This window comes from Cydia splendana, chromosome 15, assembly GCF_910591565.1.
Source record: "Cydia splendana chromosome 15, ilCydSple1.2, whole genome shotgun sequence".
Taxonomy (NCBI): Eukaryota; Metazoa; Arthropoda; class Insecta; order Lepidoptera; family Tortricidae; genus Cydia; species Cydia splendana.
Window position 1 is genome coordinate 15,267,515 of NC_085974.1, and position 22,909 is coordinate 15,290,423.

The window sequence follows — 22,909 nt, forward strand, 5'->3', positions numbered from 1 at the left end:
CAAGTTAAACCAGTTTGACAGCACTGGCTTCCCTCGAATGCGGCTGACTAAAAAACGGGCAAAATTGAGCGAGATGCCCGCTTGTTCTCAGTTTGCCACGTGTCGAGGAAGTGAGAATGAGCTTATGATTCTTTGGCGGGAGCGGTAGTTTTGCCACCTAGTGAAAGACAAAAAATTTCACCACACCAGCACAAGAAAAATACTAACTGAATGTTATTAAATTTTAATCATATAAAAGTTAATTCTACCAGCAAACATAAGAAAACGAATTTGCATTTGATTACTTTGCCTCACATCACATGTGAATAAAATGCATCTTTGCTATCAGTTTTTGAAGTGCAAAGTAAGCCTTTCCGAGCTGGTGTGGTGAAAATATTTATACTAGCCTAGAGTGACACTTGTGTATGTGTGTATGTATAGATGTATATATCTTGTTAAGATAAAATAACTGCTTAATTCTGTTCTATGTTGAAGTTACATATATTTTATAAGTATAGATTGTACTAAAGTGTACTAATGTACAGATCTACTTATGCAGTGCATAATTTTTTCCATCGTATTTTCTCGAAAACGTTCGTATTTGTCATGCTACTTCAGTCAACCTCAGTAATTACTTTTTGTACCGAGACTGGCTGAAATACCAAGACATTATCGTACGTTTCCGTGAAAATACGATGGAAAATAATTATGCACTACATCTGTAAATATATAATACTAATCAAGAAGTAAATAAAGGATACTGAACAGATATTTTACGTGTCTTTTTATACTACCTACGTTTCCTCATGGTATAATAATATACTCCGCCTGGTACTCCATTCCCGTCTTTTCTAGGTCACCTAAGTGACACAAGCCTACGTCATCGTGCGACAGCGCTATATGATAATATGCGATAGCGCTATATATAGCGGCCATGTTATTGTGGCGTAGGCCTGTGTCACTCTGGGAATAGAAGGCCATGTTTTATTAGACTATGCGTTTCCTAATTCTTATTCGTAATCCAGAAAAAACCTTCTAAAAACGAATTTAAATCGAAATAAAATGAGATCATTTACATTTAAGGCCAAAAATGAGTAAAAACATTTGGGATACCTAAGTATTTGATTGAAATCTCTAGAGAGTCTAGAGGATTCCATATCGACTGTACTATTGGTGCAAATATCTTCATAACGAGCCATATCAATATCATATCACACTGATGTCTGAGTGTGTGTGCGTTCTTATCAAGCTGTTTAACCTATACGCGTACAGTCGACTCCATTTTAGCACTCTGTACATTTTTTCCATAGACATTTATCTTCTATCTATATACATGTAATAAAGCTGAAGACGGTCGAAAGTCTGTACATGGAAGATATTTGAAAAAAAGTTGGCTAGGGATACTTAGAATCAATAACAGAACACGTTCCAAAAGTTTTTAGAATTTTTGTCTGTTTGTCTGTTTATTTGAACGCGCATCACGTGAAAACGGCTGAACGGATTTCGATGAAAACTTTACTAATCTGTCGAGAAAATTGCCGGCCCAGTAAATGGCTATAAAAATTCAACCCCTAAAAAGGGGGGTAGCCACAACACTCGATTGACTTAAGTTTGCCCCTGAATCTTATGGCGCTACTTAGGAAGGAGGGGCAAACTTTTTTCAAATATGTGCTACCACTATTGCAGTGGTGGGCAAACTTTCTTCATGGGGGGCCAGAAAGTTTAGGATATTTAAGTGGAGGGCCAGAATTGTAGCCAAACTTTATTTTGATTTGTGATAATCGCGTGCCAATGCCATATAGCCCATATTCTAATTATTTCATACGACCGGCGGCGGGCCGGATAAAATCCATACGCGGGCCGGAGATGGCCCGCGGGCCGTACTTTGCCCACCACTGCACTATTGAGTACCCTGGTAAACTAACAGATGGCGCTGAATTTAATACGTTGTGACATGAATAAGCCACCGAGGAAAGATTTTACCAAATTAACTCTAAGTTTAGAACAGGGGGTACGGATATCAACAAAAATAATTGAATAATTATGTTGATTTAATAAATTAATAATACAACAAAATTAAACGACAGTAAATTAATTGCCCCTCATTGCACAGTCTTTTGGGGAACTGAGTAAACATTAATTAATAAAGAAAACTAAAAATTTGTTTACATAGTTACATAGTGGTAAAATAAACACACATAATTATCGAGACGCGTATAATTGCATAATTCTTTAAAATTATTAATTTTCTCCATCATGAATTATACCTAATCGTAATTATATCGCACCCATATCAAATCCATATTCATACATGGTGGGTACTTTGGAAAAACAAAACATTGACCTCTGTCATTTGCAGTGCCGGATTAAACCTTTTAGGCAAAAGCACTTGCTTAGGGCACCACGTCTAGGGGGCAACAAAACCGTAGGCAAGAAAAGCGCAGGCTGCATCAGCATTGCAATCGTCGTGGAGTAGGTACCTACATGAAACTTTTATACGTGTACAAGTACCCATCTAATAACGTCCCATCCCTTCTCTGTATGAAATCCTGGATTCGCGCCTGGTTGGGACTAAAAGTTAAAATGTACAACTGTCTATCAAACTGCGTTTTTTATATCGAACAATTTTTACGCAATAACATTATAAGATATGATAAAAGTGACATTCGAGTGGCGACTGCAGCAGAATCACTCTGTTGTAACGTTACTGCTGCAGCACTGTTAATTTTCGTGATAAAATGATGTGACTGATTTCCATACTAAAAATAAAAATGTACAACTGTCTATCAAATTGTGTTTTTATATCGAAAAATTTTCGCTCTTGCTTCGCTCGCGTTTTCAGTAACATTCTAAGATAATGAGAAATAAAGGTGACATTCGGGTGGCGACTGCAGTAGCATTACACTGTTGCAACGTTACTGCTGCAGTACTGTCAATTTGCGTGATAAAATGATGTGACTGATTTCCATACTAAAAGTAGAAATGTACAACTGTCTATGAAATTGCGTTTTTATATCGAAAAAATTTCGCGCTCGCTTCGCTCGCGTTTTCAATCACTTTCTAAGATATGGCGACTGCAGCAGCATTACTCTGTTGCAACGTTACTGCTGCAGCTCTGTCAATTTTCGTGATAAAATGATATGACTGATTTCCATACTAAAAGTAAAAATGTACAACTGTTTACCAAATTGCGTTTTTATATCGAAAAATTTTCGCGCTCTCTTCGCTCGCGTTTTCAATAACTTTCTAAGGTATGGCTACTATAGCAGCATTACTCTATTGCAACGTTACTGCTGCAGCACTGTCAATTTTCGTGATACAATGATGTGACTGATTTCCATACTAAAAGTAAAAATGTACAACTGTCTATCAAATTGCGTTTTTAAATCGAAAAATTTTCGCGCTCGCTTCGCTCGCGTTTTCGATACCTTCCTGAGGTATGGCGACTGCAGCAGCATTACTCTGTTGCAACGTTACTGCTGCAGTACTGTCAATTTTCGTGATAAAATGATGTGACTAATTTCCATTCTCCGCTGTAATGCGGCAATGAACGTCACTCAACTAACCAAAAAAATTCTATGTAATCTCGATGACCCTAGGGAGAGGGGGCACCATGGTCTAGAAATGCTTAGGGCATCAAAACGGCACTGGTCGTTTGCGGAGTCAAACGATTTGGGACTCGCATTTAATACGCATTACCATGCCTTCCAGAAAAAAATCCAATCATTCGCGAAAGTCTCGCAACGCATTGAGGTTACAAGGGGCACGTGGTCTTCCTCAGGAGTCTCAAGAAGACCACAGTGAGTGGCGCTCTAGCCAGGCAGGCCGCTTCGCTTTCGCTCGCGCGCGTGTACCTTACTGTATCGTCCGATATACATCTACTACTTTGTCGTTTAAATCACGAGTAAAATTTGAATAAGGGCGAAAAAGCTATTGATTTTGGAGTGTAGTTTTATTTAGTGGTACCTAATTGTAAAATATTTTATCTGGACTGCAGTCCTCTAGCATATCCATCTGTGAACTTTACTTCAAGTTCCGCCTCCAGGGGAGAGGGAGAGAAATTAGGATTAGTAATTAGCCGCTTACTGACACAGACCGAATTCCACGCGGGCGGAGCCGCGGGCACAGCTAGTATAAGTATAAATGTACTTAATGTATGTATTATATATATAAGATAAGACCTTTCTATCCGGAGGCGAAACTAGGCCTTAAAAAAAATTTTAAGTATACCTAATAAGTACTTATTTCAGAAAATTATTCTCATGGATACCTACAGTTTTATTTACTGACCTCCACACTAGGCAATGAAAGAGATGGTGCTTAAGTAAATATTGTTCCGATTACTAAAATCCAAGAAACTTATCGGTATCATCTACGAGTCAAGATTCGAATTCGAACCCGCAACCTGCGGTTTGAAAGTAGCATGCCTAAGGACCAATTTCTTGGTCCAATGCCATCGCGTCTCACTCTCTCATTAAGCAAAATGTGAGACGCAAATACACATTGTACCAAGCAATTGGACAGGTGGAATACCATCCTTACCTTCAGGGTTGGGCAGTATTTCAATTACATGTATTTGAAATACGTATTTGAAATACATTTTAGTATTTTGTATTTGTATTTCAAATACTACCTGGAAAAGTATTTTGTACTAGCTGTGCCCGCGGCTCCGCCCGCGTGGAATTCGGTCTGTGTCAGTAAGCGGCTAATTTCTAATCCCGATTTCTCTCCCTCACCCCTGGAGGCGGAACTTGAAGTAGGTAAATGGATATGCTAGAGGACTGTAGTCCAGATAAAATATTTTACAATTAGGTACCACTAAATAAAACTACACTCCAAAGTCAATAGTTTTTTCGCCCTTATTCAAATTTTACACGTGATTTAAACGACAGAGTAGGTAGTAGGTGTATATCGGACGATACAGTAAGGTATAAGCGCGCGAGCGAAAGCGAAGCGGCCTGCCTGTGGCTAGACCGCCACTCACCGTGGTCTTCTTCAGACTCCTGAGGAAGACACGTGCCCCGTGTAACCTCAATGCGTTGCGAGACTTTCGGGAATAATTCGATTGTTTTCGGGAGTGCATGGTAATGCGTATAAAATGCGAGTCCCAAATCATTTGACTCCGCAAACGACCAGTCCCGGATTAAGATATCTTGATACCCTAAGCATTTCTAGACCATGGTGCCCCCTCTCCTAGGGTCATCAAGATTACATTGAATTTTTTTGGTAAATTGAGTGACGTTCATTGCCGCATTACAGCTGAGAATGGAAATTAATCACATCATTTTATCACGACAATTGACAGTGCCGCAGCAGTAACGTTGCAACAGGGGACCTAATGCTGCTGCAGTCGCCACCCGAATGTCACCTTTATCACAACTTAGAATGTCATTGAAAACGCGAGCGAAGCGAGCGCGAAAATTTTTCGATATAAAAACGCAATTTTATAGACAGTTGTACATTTTTACTTTTAGTATGGAAATCAGTCACATCATTTTATCACGAAAATTGACAGTGCTGCAGCAATAACGTTGCAACAGAGTAATACTGGTGCAGTCGCTATAGCTTAGAAAGTGATTGAAAACGCGAGCGAAGCGAGCGCGAAAATTTTTCGATATAAAAACGCAATTTGATAGACAGAGTTGTACATTTTTACTTTTAGTATGGAAATCAGTCACATCATTATATCACGAAAATTGACAGTGCTACAGCAGTAACGTTGCAACGGAGTAATGCTGCTGCAGTCGCCATATCTTAGAAAGTGATCGAAAACGCGAGCGAAGCGAGCGCGAAACTTTTTCGATATAAATAGGCAATTTGATAGACAGTTGTACATTTTTACTTTTAGTATGGAAATCAGTCACATCATTTTTTATCACGAAAATTGACAGTGCTGCAGCAGCAACGTTGCAACAGAGTAATGCTGCTGCAGTCGCCATATCTTAGAAAGTTACTGAAACGCGAGCGAAGCGAGCGCGAAAATTTTTCGATATAAAAACGCAATTTGATAGACAGTTGCACATTTTTACTTTTAGTATGGAAATCAGTCACATAGTTTTATCACGAAAATTGACAGTGCTGCAGCAGTAACGTTGCAACAGAGTAATGCTGCTGCAGTCGCCATATATTAGAAAGTGATTAAAAACGCGAGCGAAGCGAGCGCGAACATTTTTCGATATAAAAACGCAATTTGATAGACAGTTGTACATTTTTACTTTTAGTATGGAAATCAGTCACATAATTTTATCACGAAAATTGACAGTGCTACAACAGTAACCAAGAGTAATGCTGCTGCAGTCGCCATATCTTAGAAAGTTATTGAAACGCGAGCGAAGCGAGCGCGAACATTTTTCGATATAAAAACGCAATTTGATAGACAATTGCACATTTTTACTTTTAGTATGGAAATCAGTTACATCATTTTATCACGAAAATTGACAGTGCTGCAGCAGTAACGTTGCAAGACAGTAATGCTGCTGCAGTCGCCATATATTAGAAAGTGATTAAAAACGCGAGCGAAGCGAGCGCGAACATTTTTCGATATAAAAACGCAATTTGATAGACAGTTGTACATTTTTACTTTTAGTATGGAAATCAGTCACATAATTTTATCACGAAAATTGACAGTGCTACAGCAGTAACGTTGCAACAGAGTAATGCTGCTGCAGTCGTCATATCTTAGAAAGTTATTGAAACGCGAGCGAAGCGAGCGCGAACATTTTTCTATATAAAAACCCAATTTGATAGTCAGTTAGACAGTTGTACATTTTTACTTTTAGTATGGAAGTCAGTCACATCATTTTATCACGAAAATTGACAGTGCTGCAGCAGCAACGTTGCAACAGAGTAATGCTGCTGCAGTCGCCATATCTTAGAAAGTTATTGAAAACGCGAGCGAAGCGAGCGCGAACAGTTTTCGATATATTATTAATTTATTAAATCAACATAATTATTCAATTATTTTTGTTGATATCCGTGTCTTCTAAACTTAGAGTTAATTTGGCAAAATCTTTCCTCGGTGGCTTATTCATGTCACAACGTATTAAATTCAGCTCCATCTGTTAGTTTACCAGTGTACTCAATAGTGGTAGCACATATTTGAAAAAAGTTTGCCCCTCCTTCCTAAGTAGCGCCATACGATTCAGGGGCAAACTTAAGTCAATCGAGTATTGTGGCTACCCCCCCTTTTTAGGGTTGAATTTTTATAGCCTATAACCTGGCCGGGGATTTTCTCGACAGATTAGTAAAGTTTTCATCAAAATCTGTTCAGCCGTTTTCACGTGATGCGCGTTCAAATAAACAGACAAACAGATAAACAGATAAACAGACAAACAGACAAAAATTCTAAAAACTTTTGGAATGTGTTCTGTTATCGATTCTAAGTATCCCTAGCCAACTTTTTTTCAAATATCTTCCATGTACAGACTTTCGACCGTCTTCAGCTTTATTATATGTATAGATTTGGTATTTCAAATACTGAACTCACATGTATTTAGTATTTTGTATTTCAAATACTTCAAGCATCAAAATACATTTCTACGAAATACATTTTATTAAATTCTATGATCCTAAAATTGAACGTTTTTTTTTTAAATATAATGTACAACTTGTACGAGGGCAAATAGGTACATGCGCGAGCGAGCTATTCTGCGCGGAACTTTTCGTCAACAGCCAGGGGATAGGGTCATTGCAGTAGTTTCCGTCCATGCTCTAGTTTTCGACCACTTGACAGATTAGCAAATAATATATTTCAGTGTTAATTTACTATTTGCGAAATATAATTTTTATATGTGGACAGATATATTGTTTAGCTAAGGATTGAAATCAGTCCAAATTTGTGCAGCAATGTAGATTTATATTCAAATTTCGTCAAGTGGACGAAAACTAGAGCTGGACGAAAACAAGCGCAATGACCCAATAAGTTTTTAGGAAAGGATATTCGTTAAAAAACTAAATGATTAAACAAAAAAATGAAAAGTATTTTGTATTTGAAATACATTATTTTAAACACTGTAATTTGTATTTTGTATTTCAAATACCCGTCACCAAAGTAATTTGTATTTGGTATTTCAAATACTTTTAAAAATGTACAATACAATACAAATACTCTTTATTGCACACCTCATTACAGAAAACAATACAAATAATACAGGAAGAAGAGGTTAAACAACAGGCGGTCTTATCGCTAAAAAGCGATCTCTTCCAGACAACCTTTAGGTAGCGGAAATTAATAAATTTATGTCATGTCAGTAGTTTGTATTTTTTTGAATGTATTTTGTAATTTGTATTTGAAATACGTGGAAGCCAGTATTTTGCCCAACCCTGCTTACCTTCTAGGCTATGAACGCTACCATATTTGGGCTATCTACCTACAGGAAATTAATATGTGTCTAAGATGCATTTTTCCTTCACCTGGCAAAAACGGTAAAGTGAAAAACACATACGAGCTCGACTGTACTTCCATTAGGTACGCATACTTACCTACGACAACACGTAGGCACTTCGAAATTTAAAAGCTAAAAGCCCCTATTTATATACTACGGAGTGCCGTAACTGTCTCGGTCTGAAGTATGGCATTGGAGCAGGAGATGTGATGTGTACCATGATAATAGGTACCTACGACAGCTGTTCTTTGTTTGTATTGTTTAGTAAGCAGGTATCTAATCTTGTAGTTACTGATTTATAAAATGTAGTGATTATTAAAGCTGTGTCAGACTACCGTACCGCGACATGGGTAAGTAATATAAGACATAAGAACTTATACTATAATATTCATATTATATACGCTCATATTGTATAAGTTTGTTTTGTATACCGTTCAAGGTGTATAACGAACGTTAGATATAACATCAAAATATCTATTTTTGTTAAGTATAACATTATTTAAGTATAATATCATTGTAGGTATATAACGATCATTATGTATAATAACGTTCATAATATCTCAGATTTATAATGTATATTACTCAATACATCTAACACCAAAATGCATAATGCTCGTATAGAATAACGTAACCTAACCTAGGCTTAACTTTTCTGGCAGCAGTTTGTTTTCTGTAGGGATCGCAGTTCTAACCTAACCTAACCTACTTTTCTGGCAGCAGTTTGTTTTTTGTAGGGGTCACAGTTCTAACCTAACCTAACCCACTTTTTTGGCAACTGTTTGTTTTCTGTAGGGGTCGCAGTTCTAACCTAACCTAACTACTTTTCTGGTAGCAGTTTGTTTTCTGTAGGGGTCGCAGTTCTAACCTAACCTAACCTACTTTTCTGGCAGCAGTTTGTTTTCTGTAGGGGTCGCAGTTCTAACCTAACCTAACTACTTTTCTGGTAGCAGTTTGTTTTCTGTAGGGGTCGCAGTTCTAACCTAACCTAACCTACTTTTCTGGCAGCATGCAGCAGTTTGTTTTCTGTAGGGGTCGCAGTTCTAACCTAACCTACTTTTCTAGCAGCAGTTTGTATTCTGTAGGGGTCGCAGTTTTAACCTAACCTAACCTACTTTTCTGGCAACACCTTGTTTTGTATAGGGGTAGCAGTTATAACCTTTTTAGTATATCATACGCTATTATATTTTATAATCATTATACTAAAAACTAGTATATACTATGATCGATATACGTTATGTATGTTATATAAACTGAATTTATAGGATTTGAGTGTTATATAAAAAATCATTATACAAAATGAGTATTATGTTAAATGACCGTTATACCTAATAAAAATATTGATTTTGATGTTATAGCAAACGTTCATTATATCTTGTGAACGTTATTAATATGAAAAAAAATGAAAATGAAAATGAAAAAAATGTTTATTTGTTAACACAGAGGGTACAGGTGTAAAGGTTGAAGTCTTCTAGTAAGTATAAAATACTTGTGACAGAAGACTCCGCTCTTCCATAATATCTAGGGCTTAGAACTTAATTAACAAATATAGGTAATATACAATATTGTTATCTAAGAAAAAATAATATAATTAACTTATTATTGGGAATATTAACTAATTAGCTACTGCTATTTCTAATACAATTTAATTAGTTTTGTTTTGAATAAATTATAATCTAGTACAAAATATCCTAAAAATGTGTGTGTGTGTGTGTGTGTGTGTGTGTGTGTGTGTGTGTGAGAGTGTGAGCAAATGTACGTCTATTTTATATTTGGTGGGTATATAGTTATATGTTATATGTTATAGTTATGTGTTATAATAAGAGAGACTCAATTTCATCATAACTTTGTGTTTTTAACCAATCTGTCACAACTTTTTTACATTTAAATAGCTGTAAAGGATAGATATCTAGTTTTTTATTAATTTTGTTATATAGGTGAGCTGAAACTTTACTGAACTGAATCTTGGCAAATCGTGATTTGGTAGGAGGTATCGGTGCTACATTTTGTTTACGCCTCCCTGTAGTTATGAGATTAGGGTTGTACGGTAAGGCCTTATGTAATTTTAAAATTGATTGTAGGACAAATAGTTTTCTAATGGAAAGTAATTCGGAAATTTTGTAAAGCTCATTAGGGTATCTGTAAGGTTTGAAATACATGACCTTAATTAAGCTTCTCTGTCCTCTCTCTACTTCAAGGAATTTTGTTTTTGCTGCCCCTCCCCAAACAGCAATACAGTAGCACATTATAGATTGGGCTAGAGCAGTATATAGTTGGTTGAGTAAAGGTCTAGAAGCTACGTGTCTTAGAGTTTTAAAAATCCAGTTGAGTTTCCTAATTCTATTATTTACATATTCAATGTGTGAGTGCCATGATAGGCGTTGGTCAATTATAATGCCAAGGTATTTAGTAGAGCTAACTTTTTCTATTTGCGTGCAATTACAATCAGTCATATTAATAAGATTACACGTGTGTATTTTTAGAGTGTTGCTATTAGATGGTTGAGAGCTTATGGTTTTCGTAAAGCAGGTATAGGTTGTTTTTGTGGTGTTTAAAGTTAGGAGATTACATTTTAGCCAATTTGATACTTTGCTTAAGCCAATTTCAGCGCTACTGTAGACTTTATCCCAAGAATTTCCTTTAAACACCAAAACCGTGTCATCTGCATATGAAAACACGTGTCCATCTTTGAAATTATATATTATGTAGTTATATCTCATGGGACGCACCCCCGCGACATTGGTGCGGTGCGTGCGACACACGTATCGATAGTGTGTAAGGTGGTCGTTATACGTGCGTTAAAGACACAGCTATAAGTTAGAGCAAGAAAGAGATATTTTGAACGCACCAAGGTCGCTGTCCCGTGCGGTAGTCTGTTACGGCTTTTACAAAAAGAGAAAGTCGTAGAATGTATTGGATCCCATACATTTCAGGACTCTTCTCTTTCCGCACAGACTATATATGTTTGATTTATTTATTTATTTATTATATTAGGTACAAAGATTAAACTAAGGATATAAATTGAATACTGGCAGTAAAATAGTGAGTTAAGTACTTACATATACTTTTTTGCTATATTCTACATTTTCGCACTTCATTTCGAAGGCACTTGCCTAGTTGGGGCATTAATTTGAAAGACTGTTGTGACCATCCAAGTCATTTTTATCGGATTACAGCGATCACAGAAATTTGTAGACTAAACTGTAAATTAAATAGTCAAATGACGCTTTATATCATTTATTATCTCTATTATCACATAATAAATAATAGTACTACCGTAGGTACAGAAAGGACACTTCCTACAAACCCGAAGTTTGACAGCGGTTTAGGGGGCGAATCATGCTATCCCTTTCTAATATATGACACTAATCCCTTTCGGCTATTTAGGGTTGTCAAAATTCAAGTGATTATCTTATCTGTGGTCGTGCACGCAACAGGAAGTCAAGTGGTGCCAACCCTAATAATTGCTCGGAGCAATGCTGAGCCGAAGCCGACCGGAGCCGGGTTCGACCGAAGTGAGGAGTGTCTCCCCAGCGCTATTATCAGGACCCCCATTCGATAAGCGACGTTTGACGTATCGTGTTGATGTCCCGTTGATGTGAGAAAAATCATAAGTTCTCGAATACTTATTTAGTTTCGAATACTTAAATTTAAATATTCATGTATGTATAAGTACTTACCATCTTTTTCTGTCCCTTCCGCAACTGCCATTCAAACTCATTTTTATTGTTTTACGTAGTTCTTAATTTAATTCTCAGTATGTTTTGTCGTAGTTCTAGTAAAGCCTGACAACAGTTTATTTGACCCTCGCCATTTTGCGGATTTTCAATGGTACTAATTTCTTTTACTGGCAACAAGTACTCTTTGACAACGAACGTTGGATGTCATCGAATGTCACCGATGTAAACAAACGGAAAATATCTACGAATATATTCAAATATAAACGGTTTTATTACAAAAATGCAAAAAAAAAAATACCAAAGATGCGAAAAAATTGTAGTGAATGCAATCAAATACTTACAGCTTAAAAAAGACGAAGGATTACAAGCATTCCAATAAACAATGTTTTGAAGTTGGTTGTTGACATGACCGGTATTGACATTTTATAGTGCGGTTTTATTGAACTGGTTAGTTGTTTGGTTTAAGGCGCTCTTATACTCGAGTTTTACATTTTCAAGGGGGTGAAGCAGACGCGTGGTAGAACGGGCAGGCGGGCGCCCCGCGCGGCGCACCGCACCATTCCCGCGCAGCACGTCTACGTCCTTATTCTGACGACATCGGTATTCTGAATTGTCAGTTCCGGGATTTTTTCCGGCAATTAATATTGAATAAGATTTATTAGCAAATTCGAATTTTGATGAGTACTTAATGAAATTTAAAATGGTAGGTAAGACGGTGAGTGTAAATAATTATTAATTATATACAATATAAGTGTATACCGCGACAAACTGAGAATCTAATCAAATTATACCAAATTATTATGAGACAAAAAATAGTACTTACTAATAGACATTAAAAATGTAATAGAGCTAAACCAAGAAAAATCTGCAACGATTTTGATTGCACACGCAGTGCAAGTGTTATTTTAAACGTCAATCTTCTATGAAATTATGAATAATACTTGCACTGCCTATGCTATCAAAATCGTTGCAGACTTGGTCTAACTCTAGCAGTCAATTTCGGGCAAGTAGGTAGTGAAAATAAGGAAGACTAGCAAATCTAAGATAATTTGTGGGACTATTGAGTTATGCATAGCTCCAATAAGTACATAAAATTAGCTGTCTTCACAAGAAAGAATTATAACAATTTATAACTCTAACTGTAATACTTACTATTTTTCTAATTTTGAATTGACGAGTAAAAGTCAAGCATTTAAAGATTGTAATGACAAAAAACACTTCTACTTCGACATTCGAGTTAGTTAATAGCTCAAGAAAATAAAAAAAATCTGCGGAAATAATTCGTATAATTTTGAAAATTGGTACAGTTATACCTTGTGGTGTCCAGATAACCATACTTAATGTCCTCGAGCTTAGCGGGTGTGCTGAGGGTGTAGGGGGAGGGGGGTGAAGGTCCCTTTTTTAGTTTTTCGTAAATAACTCGTAAATGGTGGCCAATATAAAAAAATCTTATTAAACGTTAATAATCTACACAAAATTTTGTACAAAAAAGATTCAGTACACTTTTAGCAGGGATCAATATTTAAAAAGATAATAAAGAGAGATTTTAATTATATTAAATTCTAAGGTTCCTTGTTTTTATTTTTTCGTTAATAATTTGAAAAGTATGACTCATAGCAAAAAAAATCTTATACATAAATAATAAACATAAAATTTCCTACAAGAAACATGTAGGACACTTTTCGCTAGGATCAATATTAAAAAAACCGGGCAAGTGCGAGTCGGACTCGCGCACGAAGGGTTCCGTACCATAATGCAAAAAAAAAACGGAAAAAAAATGCAAAAAGAAAACGGTCACCCATCCAAGTACTGACCACGCCCGACGTTGCTCAACTTTGGTCAAAAATCACGTTTGCTGTATCGGAGCCCCACTTAAATCTTTATTTTATTCTGTTTTTAGTATTTGTTGTTATAGCGGCAACAGAAATACATCATCTGTGAAAATTTCAACTGTCTAGCTATCACGGTTCGTGAGATACAGCCTGGTGGTAGACGGACGGACGGACGGACGGACGGACAGCGAAGTCTTAGTAATAGGGTCCCGTTTTACCCTTTGGGTACGGAACCCTAAAAAGACAAAGCAGCGGGTAAGTTGTTATTTATGTATAAGATTTTTTTTGCAATGAGTCATACTTTTCAAATTATTAACGAAAAAATACAAACAAGGAACCTTAGAATTTATTATAATTAACTTTCCTTCTTTATTATCTTTTTAAATATTGATCCCTGCGAAAAGTGTACTGAATCTTTTTTGTACAAAATTTTGTGTAGATTATTAACGTTTTACAACATTTTTTGATATTGGCCACCGTTTACGAGTTATTTACGAAAAACTAAAAAAAGGGACCTTAGAAGTGATTATAATTGAATTTCCCGCGTTAATATCTCTTTGAATATTGATCCTAGCAAAAAATTGTACTAAATCTTTCTTGTAGGCAATTTTATGCAGATTACTTATGTAATAGAATATGTTTTGCTATGCGCCACCGTTTAAGAGTTATTTACGAAAAACTAGAAAAAGGGTCCTTTAATATCAAATATCTCACTTCTGGTCAAGAATTCGATCAAGCAACCGGCAAATTCGGATTCAGCGGGGTCTAATTAGGTTAAAAAACCCGGTTGCCAAAAAGTAATACGATTTGCCAGTCGAAATCGATATTATGAAAAATATGACCAGTCTAAAATATTTGAATCCTGTATATCTATGTTTAAAAATTATTCAATTTGATTAATTTTATAGCCTTTTAAAATATGTTTACACAATTTATCAATCGTGACTGAATTCCGGATTGGTTAGATGGGTGTGTGCCTTTGCTGCCCAACTTGTTATACAATGACAATATGACGGACGAATGTCTGAAATGTCACCGTATTTAAGAATTATTTTGCTTTTCTTCGTAAGCATGTTGAAAAACATTGTGTGTATAACATATTTGCATATTTATACTGTGATTACCCATTTTATGAAACGTTCGCTAAACTAGCATAGGTCCGACGCCGACAGTGGTCACGGGCGTACTGGCGTGAGGAATGGGCGCAAGGTATTGCCGCGTAGGGTGTAATTTAGTAAGCAAAATGTTGAATTCATCAAATGATGAATGAAAACATTAACGTTTCGATAAAAGGACAAGCAATAATGAAGATTTACTTAAAAGCTATCGACTGAAGTAAGTTTCATAAACATTTTCGTCGTAGTACTTCTAACATAAGGAAATAAAGACAGTGGTAGGCATGTTTTCAACTTAAGATTCTATCGAGAAAATTATGAGCCGTCGTGTTCCTGACAAGCAATAACGTAGTTCAAGGACTGAAGTTATACATACTAGAAAATAATGCATGAAATCCTTGTAAAAGTCTGTAAATATGGTGACAAAAACGCGCATTTATGCAGATTACTTATGTAATAGAATATGTTTTGCTATGCGCCACCGTTTAAGAGTTATTTACGAAAAACTAGAAAAAGGGTCCTTTAATATCAAATATCTCACTTCTGGTCAAGAATTCGATCAAGCAACCGGCAAATTCGGATTCAGCGGGGTCTAATTAGGTTAAAAAACCCGGTTGCCAAAAAGTAATACGATTTGCCAGTCGAAATCGATATTATGAAAAATATGACCAGTCTAAAATATTTGAATCCTGTATATCTATGTTTAAAAATTATTCAATTTGATTAATTTTATAGCCTTTTAAAATATGTTTACACAATTTATCAATCGTGACTGAATTCCGGATTGGTTAGATGGGTGTGTGCCTTTGCTGCCCAACTTGTTATACAATGACAATATGACGGACGAATGTCTGAAATGTCACCGTATTTAAGAATTATTTTGCTTTTCTTCGTAAGCATGTTGAAAAACATTGTGTGTATAACATATTTGCATATTTATACTGTGATTACCCATTTTATGAAACGTTCGCTAAACTAGCATAGGTCCGACGCCGACAGTGGTCACGGGCGTACTGGCGTGAGGAATGGGCGCAAGGTATTGCCACGTAGGGTGTAATTTAGTAAGCAAAATGTTGAATTCATCAAATGATGAATGAAAACATTAACGTTTCGATAAAAGGACAAGCAATAATGAAGATTTACTTAAAAGCTATCGACTGAAGTAAGTTTCATAAACATTTTCGTCGTAGTACTTCTAACATAAGGAAATAAAGACAGTGGTAGGCATGTTTTCAACTTAAGATTCTATCGAGAAAATTATGAGCCGTCGTGTTCCTGACAAGCAATAACGTAGTTCAAGGACTGAAGTTATACATACTAGAAAATAATGCATGAAATCCTTGTAAAAGTCTGTAAATATGGTGACAAAAACGCGCATTTTACTACACACCGCGCCTTAAACTTTAATATTTCATTTAAGGTTTATGTAGATCGACGATAAAAATCCTATAATCGAATTGGAAACTGAACGTTTTATAATCGAGGTTGGTGGTTGAAAGCGACACAACATCTGATGAAAATCAGACTTCGTCAGAGTCAGAAAACGAAGAATATATATATATATATATTGAATATTTAGAATCAGATATTGACGAATAGGTAAATTGAATGAACCGAATTTTCTGTAAGCAATGTTTCTGACATTATATCAACATGAAGCCAATGCCCACTACCCCGACTATACATGACGTACGCACATTATTGCCATACGTAAGCTGTTTGCAGCGACACTATCTCAGGGTTAAATAAACTGTTGTCAGGCTTTAATTGTAGTTAGTATGTATTATTATCGCTTATAAAACTTTCCAACACGTATATTTGTTACGTACGTGTTTTTGCTTAACGCGTTTTAATCCTTGCTGTGTTGTAACAGATGGCGCCAACTGCTCGACACTTATGTCACAATTGGTCGCGTTCACATTTTAGTCTTTGGCCATTATTTCTTTTGGTTTTTATTTTATTTCCATAAAATGTAATTATTTTATAAGTAATATTAATGAATTACTGTTATTTATTTATTTCCAACTCGTTTGTTTTTTTGCCACTGTTCATTATTTAAATGTTGTGTACTTTCCGTTTCCGTGATTCACTCGTCCATGGCCCCGACGGAAGACCAGCGTTGGCCCATCAAGGCTAACACCATGCTGAGTCGGGACCATTTCGTGGCTATTTACTTGTTCTGTTATGTAATGTTAAGTGTAAATTTTAATTTTCGTTCTTCTTTTTTTCTCTTTTGTCTGTTACCAATTTTTTATGCCACGAATAAACTAAACTAAACTATTTCTATATACTTACGTACAATGTCAAAAAAAATCATCTGTTGATTTGACGTGGATGCGAAATCTGACAGTTGTACATGTCGAAATGGCCCCAGCCGGCGTATTATGGATAGCTTTATCCATCTTTATCCACGTGATAAAATAACTGTCACTTTTTAACATCGTGGGATAAAAAGTGACGGTCACCGTTTTATCACGCTGTCACGTAGACAAGAACTACCATCATATCCGTACTGCGGGCTCAGCACGGTTCCATTTTTATCGACTATCACTATGCGCGTCCCTTTCGCACTTACATACTTGTTAGAACGTGACAGGCATGGTGACAAGGGATAGAAACGCGACGGTGCTAAGCCGCCTGGTAGGCAAACCCCTTTTGGCTATATATTACGTTTCGAAGTTTGGTGAAATATAAATTTATAGAACTGAACACGCCTCTATTGTCAGGGCGTTAGAGCGCGTGTTCAGATATTGTGAACACCTTGGCCGCTCCGATATATCAGACGGCGACTGTACTTATACCTAATAGAAACCTTTTAACTTTTAACCGCCTTATTCATAAACATTTACTAAAGTTGACAAGCCGATAATAATCGTTTGTCCCTTTCCATCATACCAATACGTCGGCAAGGGACAAACGATTATTATCGGCTTGTCAAGTTTAGTAGACGTTTATGAATAAGGGGGTATGTAAATAACTGTTGTGTCCGATGGCCACCAAGTGGGCGCCTCTGTAGCGCACGTAGCCAATAGCAAGGTAAGGTCATTTAAATCAGGAATTAAGAAATTAGACAATAGTAGTTAAGTTACATCTTCAAACGAATATAATAGAAAATATATGTAATACATATTTTATTTACAGGACGCATACATATTCCGACCAGAAGAAAAGTTAATACTATACATTATATTTCATTTCTTATCATTATATATCTTATCGTGCACACAAAAGGACATCAAGTGGTGCCTACCCTAATAATTGCTTGGAGCAATGCTGAGCCCAACAGAGCCGAGTTGCCCAAAAGGAGGAGTGTCTCCCCACTAATATTACACCCAACTTCAAAAAACGTGCTAGTATTAAAATCTCTTATTGATATGATTTAAAAAATTATAGCCTCCTAAGGTCCAAGGTCCTACCTATAGCACCTCTTCAGTTCGATGAAATTTAAATCCTATTCAATTGGAACAGAGTCGCTATTGGTCTGTTTCGTTCAATTTTCCAACGCTAAATCAACTCTATTTCCTACACTATAGGTTCAAATTTCAATGGCAAGTTTTGGATTTTCAATTTGTATGGCTGAGCCTTAGGAGGATAGATTTTATTACCTGAACATAATAGATTTAATCTGGAAGGAAGACGCTGGATGCGGGTCGCTTCCAACTGATACTCGGTACGTATGGAGGTCCAAGGGGGAGGCCTATGTTCAGCAGTGGACGTCTTATGGCTCGAGATGATGATGATGATGAATAGATTTTATCACTTGAACTGATGCTTTTACTCATTTAAAACAGCCATAGCCATCTCTTTAGAAATGGAATCAGAAAAACTGTTATCAGTCCTCTCAGATTCCTGTTGATCTGTGTCCCACCAGCTCTCATCATCATCATGGATAAAGCACAAGAACAAATCATCTTCATATGTCGGAAAATAATATTCTGGCTGATCCCATTTTTCTTTCTTAAGTTCCCAGTGTTTCATTTCTTTCAAATGTTTCTCTAAATTTGACGAATCATCAAAAACGGTTTCACATGATAAACACTGTTTCAAATGTATCTGCCGTCGAATGTAGTTGACTATCTTGATTTTGTGGTAGAAATCTAAGCCTGCGGTAGATTTTGTGAATGAAAAATCATGTTTACGTTCCATGTGGTCTAGTATGTTCTCATATTCCATTTCTGTATGCTCGCAAAGGAGACAAGTTATCTGTGGGCCGTTCTCTTCGGTCCATTCTGACCACTCTGGATCACTATCCACATTGGAATCACGGTCATTTTCCTGTGGAGGGTTTGGTATTCTTTGATGACTTTGTTTCTGATTATGGTGTTTCTGATATTTATGCTTAATTTGTTTATCACCTATGTAATTAACCATGAAGAATTTATCATACTCCTTATTTTCCGGATTGATTCTTTTGTGTCCTTTTTTCCTCATGTGTTCTTTAAGAATAATCCGGTCTTTGAAAGAACCCTCGCAGTAAATACATTGTAGATTATCTAGCTTGGACGCTACGGTGTCTATGAGATCATCTATGAAAATAAGATTGTCCGGTTTAGCTATATGAAAGTTGTGTTTTTCAAACAAATGATTCAAATAACCTGCTCTAGTATCTTTAGAGACATGTCTACAAAATAGGCATTCTTTTTCGTAATTTTTATCTTCCCGTTCAAACTGGTGTCGTTGTAATAGTTTTTCTAGTTTAGTTTGTTGCAAGTTTGAGCGTAACTCTTTGTCCTCGGGTAGAACATCACTGAGCAAGTAGTATTGCTCGTCTTTAGATTTTGTTCCATCGGGTTTGCTGTCCAATAACATTGTAGTACAGAAGTAAGGAAGACTTTCATCTGTAACAGAACATAAGAAACTACTTAAAGATACTTAAATAAAAAAAGTAGAAGAAATAACTCCATTATTAGTTTGGGGCTAGGTTGATCTGTGTAAGATGTCCTCTAATATTTATTTATTTATTTATTAGTGGATAGCATTTTATTCATAGTTATACGTAAGTTTAAAAAATTTCATGAGTAAACTTCTACCTTTCTGGAAAAGGATCATTATGCCAATACAATATTGCAATATTTCATTTCATTTCATTGCAAAAGTTAAGTGCAATCGACCGGTTCTCTTTCAAAATAATAAATAAATTGCATTCTTGAACTGCTTACTACATTATTGTCGATTAAAACTCACAAAAACCTTACAATTTCAAAAATAAATTGACCTAAACTAACCTCTAAACCTCAATCGCCAGTATCTCAAGTATTCAAACAAGTCCGCTATTTGGTTCACGTCGGCTATAACCAGCCTATGTTCCATGAAAAAATGTGTCAGCAAAGCTTTCTCAGCATCAGGCAACGTGAACTTCTCTTCACACAAAACGCACTGGCATTCACGGGTCTCGTTATCCTTGAAAATCGTTGGTTTCTCGCTTTTCTGGTGCAGTGTTAACGGGCCGAAGAACTTCTCTTGTTTAGTCATGGTTGTTGATGACTTTTTTATTAAATTTTAGTAAAAATCAGGGCGATTTCCCTTTCAGATACAGTAGTTTAACTGCAAAAATGCCAAGATCGTTAAGAATCTATTGAATTGACACGAAAAGGAATGTCAAACTTGTCAAACTCAAAGTGACAACGACAGTTTGCGAGGGTACGTTCAGAAAGTTAGGTAACAAGTGTTAAACTCGTGGTAAATGTTGAAAGTAAACACTTTGTTTCAACATTTACATTTACCATGAGTTTACCACTTGTTAAATGGTAGAATATTACAATTTTATTATAAAACATCTAATTTTCAATAGATAATGGAATAGATAATGGCAAAAATTTCATTAGGTTTTAAAGTAAGTAATGATTACATATTTCAATTATAGTGCGTCCCGCTCGCTGTTTGATTCGCCTCCTAAAGCCCCCCATTCACACTCCTACCTTGTAGTCCGCCTCGTTGGGTAGGATTGTGTATGGGGGTTGCGGACTACGAGCCGTCCTACAAACGGCTAAATGGTAGGACGGGTGAATGGGGGGCTTAAGTTAAAATACATTTTTTATTTATAGGTTTATTTAGCGGTTACATAATATTAACCAATAACCGATAATTTTATAGAATTTAGAGTGCCTAAGCGCCCTAGATACCATTATGACCAAAACGGCCCGAGGCAAAGGTAATAAGAGTAGATTTAACTGATCTAATATCGCTTGTTGTTCCAGCTATAATCTGTTTCTATTCCAATCCTATAAATAGTAATGTTTACACAGGTAGAAATTGTTAATAATATCTGCGAGACTGTTATTATCTTAATATTATGATGTTGGTTGTACATAATAAATATAGAATAGGCACTATTAAATGTTTGTCTGATAAAACTTGGAGACTCGATAAGACTATGTAAATCAAATGTAGGTAAAGTAGAAGCTCGTTAGTGTTTCTTCGTAATTTATTAACTATTACGTAGACAAAACAATGAAATACCTACGCAGTAATATATTGTATAGATGGTCAAGCAAATCTTGTCACTAGAAAAAGGCGCGAAATTCAAATTTTCTATGAGACGATATCCCTTCAAGCCTACATTTTTCAAATTTGCCGCCTTTTTCTACTGACAAGACCATCTATAGTTATAAATATCATAAGTATGAAAGAAACTTATTAAAAATCATTTTTCATACGTGTAGATTTAATTTAATCGGGCCTAATGTCGGGAGAAGTTTACATGGTAAATAAAATTAAGTAGATACCTACTGCTACTTAAATACTCATTCTGACTGGCTCACGCACGCATAAATAGGTATCATTAGCGAGTGGCGATTAATTATCTCTCAGTTCGTCTCCGTTTTCAACGAGTTCACTGTGAGTAAACTCGGGATCAATATTACGTAACCGCAATTATAATGGATTTTACAAACAAAGTAGTGATAATAACCGGAGGCAGCTCAGGAATCGGGGCTGATACGGCAATTCAGTTCGCCAAACTGTCAGCTAAAGTGGTCATCGTTGGAAGAAACGAAGAGAAACTGAAGAAAGTCGCAGAACAATGCTACGAAGCTCAAGGCATCAAACCGCTTATAGTCAAAGCTGATCTTACCAATGATTCTGAAGTCAAAAACATCGTAGAAGAAACTATTAAACATTTCGGACAGATCGATGTACTCGTGAACAACGCTGGTATAGTAGCACATACGAAAATCCAAAACGGGGTGGACGATTTCGACAGAGTGTTCAGTACAAACCTAAGAAGCGTGTATCTTTTGACCAGCCTTGCAGTGCCTCACTTGATCAAAACTAAAGGCAACATTGTGAACATTTCCAGTGTTGCTGGGCAGAAACTTTTTCCAAATGCGACTGTCTACTGCATGTCGAAAGCTGCTCTGGACATGCTTACAAAGGGTTTAGCTAAAGAACTAGCTCCTAGTGGAGTTAGAGCCAATGCGGTCAGTCCAGGTCCGGTGAAAACCGATATTTTAGTCCATGCTGGCTTAGACGAAGCTGCTATTGTGAATAATTGGGAAAAGTCCAGTCTTCTGGGCAAAATATGTGTCAGCCGCGACATAGCTGACATGGTGCTGTATCTCGCGAGTGATAAGGCTAACAGTATCACTGGGAGCATCAATGTTATAGATAACGGACGCCTATTGGAGTGAACGTATTAAGCTACAATAATTAATTAAAAATGCATAGATAATTAAATGACTTGGTTGATTCTTGGTTCTTTTTTATTTTATTTAAACAATAAGACCTAGTTTCCCCTTTGGGTTGGAAGACTTGGAAGGTCTCTCATGAGCCGTGGCAAAAAACCGGGAAATGAGAGGAAGATGATTACCTAACTATAGATGGTCAAGCAGATCTTGTCAGTAGAAAACGGCGGCAAATTTGAAAAATGTAGGCGCGAAGGGATATCATCTTATAGACAATTTGAATTTCGCGCCTTTTTCTAC

At 36.3% G+C, this 22,909-nt stretch overlaps 2 protein-coding genes across 2 annotated transcripts; one reads left to right on the plus strand and one right to left on the minus strand.

Moving 5' to 3' along the window:
• Positions 1 to 18,241: 18,241 nt before the first annotated feature.
• Positions 18,242 to 20,555, minus strand: LOC134797718 (zinc finger protein 277). Its single transcript, XM_063770069.1, has 2 exons — positions 20,213 to 20,555; positions 18,242 to 19,825 (listed from the first exon to the last, which is right to left on the minus strand). The coding sequence occupies exons 1-2, from the start codon at positions 20,457 to 20,459 to the stop codon at positions 18,762 to 18,764; spliced, it is 1,311 nt and encodes a 436-aa protein (XP_063626139.1). The 5' UTR covers positions 20,460 to 20,555; the 3' UTR covers positions 18,242 to 18,761.
• A 1,245-nt stretch (positions 20,556 to 21,800) lies between these two features.
• LOC134797283 (uncharacterized oxidoreductase TM_0325-like) lies at positions 21,801 to 22,654 on the plus strand. The gene has a single exon (XM_063769510.1). The coding sequence runs from the start codon at positions 21,866 to 21,868 to the stop codon at positions 22,613 to 22,615; it is 750 nt and encodes a 249-aa protein (XP_063625580.1). The 5' UTR covers positions 21,801 to 21,865; the 3' UTR covers positions 22,616 to 22,654.
• Positions 22,655 to 22,909: the final 255 nt, after the last annotated feature.